The sequence below is a fragment of the Dacryopinax primogenitus genome, assembly GCF_000292625.1.
Source record: "Dacryopinax primogenitus strain DJM-731 SS1 chromosome Unknown DACRYscaffold_40, whole genome shotgun sequence".
NCBI classification, from domain to species: domain Eukaryota; kingdom Fungi; phylum Basidiomycota; class Dacrymycetes; order Dacrymycetales; family Dacrymycetaceae; genus Dacryopinax; species Dacryopinax primogenitus.
Genome location: NW_024467237.1, coordinates 1 through 3172, shown reverse-complemented (window position 1 = coordinate 3172; position 3172 = coordinate 1). Strand labels below are relative to the sequence as shown.

The window sequence follows — 3172 nt, the reverse complement described above, 5'->3', positions numbered from 1 at the left end:
GGATTCCACACATGCTCCGGGCAATCTACCCGTTTCCACAGGGCGTTGATTACAATATGGACCATTTGACAATAATAACAAGGTAGAATCTATACCGTGGGGTACACACCAGAAAGGCAGTCGAGGCGCTATATATATTCCATGTATGCTAACACCGAACATGCTTATTCCCGACACGCGAACGCTTTCACATGAAAGTCGCGTTATATTCCTCGTCGCGTCTGACTCACAAGTTGAGTACGGTGAACGCGACGTTCGCAGTCTCAGCTCGATCCTGTTCTTGTTGTGTTTTACATCAACTTTAAACTGTTTACTGTTTTGTTGGAGGATTTGATTCCGCAGAGGCCTTTATTAACACGCACTCCGTTGCTTTTCGATTCCCCATCTGCTTGCACTCGAAACATCACTTTCCCCCTTCCTCCCCCCTCACCTCCCTCCCCCCCTCACCTTCCTCCCCCGTCACCATCCTCCCCCCACCATCCTCCCCCGTCACCATCTTTCCTCCTCACCCCCCCCACCCCCACCCTCACCTTCCTTCCCTTGCGACCCCCCCTCCCTCCCCGACTCCATACTCCTTCTTCTCCCTTCCCCTTCTCATCCTGTCCTGCCCGTCTGCTCCCATCTTGCATCGTCATGGGTGACAATAAGGAGGAGGAAGGGGCCAATAAACTGGTGCTGGCTACCCCCGACGCGTTCCCTGTCTTCCCCTACTCCCCTTATCCCATACAACTGGATCTGATGAAGAGCTTGTACGCTGCGATTGAAGGGCGGCGCGTCGCCATCTTCGAGTCTCCTACTGGCACTGTGCGTATACTTGACGTTATTGAAGGAATGTTTTTGACGCTGATGACCAAGGGAAAATCCCTTAGCTTGTTATGCGGTGCATTGACTTGGCTGAACGACGACAAGAAGCGGGCACGGGATGGCGAACTGTCACTGTTCCGTGCGAGTCTGAAATTGGATGACGGTACGCATCGTTCTGTATAAGACCAAGACCATCTGCTCAACCGAAACTAGAGCCAGATTGGATACTCGAACAAACAGTTGCCCGGCACAAGAAGGCGTTGGAAGCGAAAGAAGAAGAAATGAAGGAACGCTTAGAAGAAGCACGGCGAAAAGAAGAGAGATTGCGAAAAATTGAAGCTGTACGAGCGAACAGGAAAAGGGCAAGTGGAACACCTGACTTTACCGTCAGCAGCATGCTCTAACTGATAGCGTAGAAGCTCGAAGAGATGATATCCGAAGACATGGATGAAGCTGAATTCTTGCCGGATGACAACTCTGGCGGAGGCGGGGAGGACGCCATGCTTCCGCAGACGAAGGTCTTACTGGATAAGTGAGTCGTCGACTTCCTAAGTTCAATAACCAATGATCTACGCTGCTTTAGACTGATGGGCAAGCAGCGGCAGCGCATCGATGTGGAATTGGAAGAGCCAGATTGCACAAAAGTTCGTCCATCTCAAGGCCAGGCTCATCTCTGACCGTTCTACCAGATATATTACACATCTCGAACCCATTCACAGCTTTCTCAACTAGTATCGGAGCTTCGCAAAACCCCGCTGTACGAGAAGACCCGATTTGTCGCACTCGGATCGCGCAGGAACCTATGCATCAATCACGAACTTCGGAACAAAGCAGGCGGGGATTTAGATGAGGCTTGCAGAGACTTAGTGAACAGTATCTTGACCAAGCTCGTATTTATGGACCTATCTGATGTCGCTTGATAGATAAACAGGGCAAAGGGTGCCCGTTCCTACCCTCCCACGATGAAATGTCAAAGATGCTTGATTTTCGAGACCATGTTCTGGTATGCACATGGCCAAACGAGGTGACAGACAACTCACCGGCTAGGATAGGCAGCGCCTAAAGATATTGAAGATCTCGTTACCTTAGGTGAAGAGCTCAAAATATGCCCTTACTACGGATCGCGACAAGCCATTAAACAATCTGAGGTGAAGTACGTTTGTCCGTTTGGACAGTCTAGCTAACAAGTTATTCAGGTGGTAACATTACCCTACAACCTCCTGTTGCAGAAATCGGCAAGAGAAGCCCTGGACATCAACTTACATGATCAAGTTGTGGTCATCGATGAAGCTCATAGTGTGCCTCTACCTCCGTTCTTCTCGTCGTCTCTCATCATTCGCGCAGATCTGATCGACACTGTACTCTCTATCCACTCCGTAACTCTTTCGACGACGACACTGGAAACCTGCCTAGGTCAACTCGCAATATATGTCACAAAGTTTCGCAAGAGACTAGCATCGAAGCACCTAATCCACCTCAAGCGTTTGGTGGCTTTCCTGTCGGCTCTGGAAAACTTCTGTCTGGACTGGCAATCTGCAGATGCGACCAAGAACGAGGAGATGTTGTCGATCGCAGGCGTCGCCGAGTCGCTGGGCCAGAAGGTGGACGGCATCAACCTCCTGGAGATTGAACAGTATTTGAAGGAAAGCAAGATTGCTCGAAAGGTTCGCTGAATATACTTTGGAACTCAGCATGTCTTTGACTCTTGCGGTAGATCAGTGGCTATAACGACAAACTCGCCGAAGACCAAGTCAAGAACGGCGACACAAAGTTCACTAAATCCCGACGTACCACAAATCCGCCGCTACATGCAGTACAAGCCTTCCTGCTGGTCTTGATGAACAGCGATGAAGACGGCCGTGTGCACCTCTCGAAATCGGTCATAGACGGCAAAGTGGTTGTGACGTTGTGCTATCAGCTCCTTAACCCCTCCCCCTCTTTCCAAGAAGTTGTCGACGAGGCAAGGGCAGTCGTCTTGGCAGGCGGGACAATGGAACCGGTAATACTTGTTTGACTCTCATGTGTCATAGACTGATAAATCAATAGATCAGCGACTTTCGAACGCAGCTCTTTCCCCGACTACTGGAGAATCGGTTTGCGACCTTTTCATGCGGGCATGTTGTTGCCAAGGAGAACCTGACTGCCCTTGCTGTCTCCCGGGGCCCCAAAGGTGGGGATTTGTCGTTCAAGTACAGCTCGCGAGGGGACAAGGGAATGGTATGGCCTCTCATTGTCTATTCTGCTACTTGCACTGATGGAGACCAGGCCAGTGAGCTCGGGCAGGCATTGCTGAACTTTCTCAGTCTAGTTCCTGATGGGATGGTTGTGTTCATGCCTTCTTACGCGTTTCTGAACCAGCTCAAGGAGA

General features: G+C 50.5%; 1 protein-coding gene across 1 annotated transcript; it reads left to right on the top strand.

The window, feature by feature from the left end:
* Window positions 1–669: 669 nt before the first annotated feature.
* Window positions 670–3172, top strand: DACRYDRAFT_25669 (uncharacterized protein; the record flags this gene model as incomplete). The annotated part of the gene is made up of 13 exons (XM_040774260.1): window positions 670–804; window positions 870–967; window positions 1018–1166; window positions 1221–1336; window positions 1388–1448; window positions 1494–1677; window positions 1728–1807; window positions 1857–1952; window positions 2001–2100; window positions 2149–2468; window positions 2519–2803; window positions 2851–3021; window positions 3070–3172. Coding segments are annotated over exons 3-13 (1597 nt in total), but the record flags the coding sequence as incomplete, so codon positions are not given.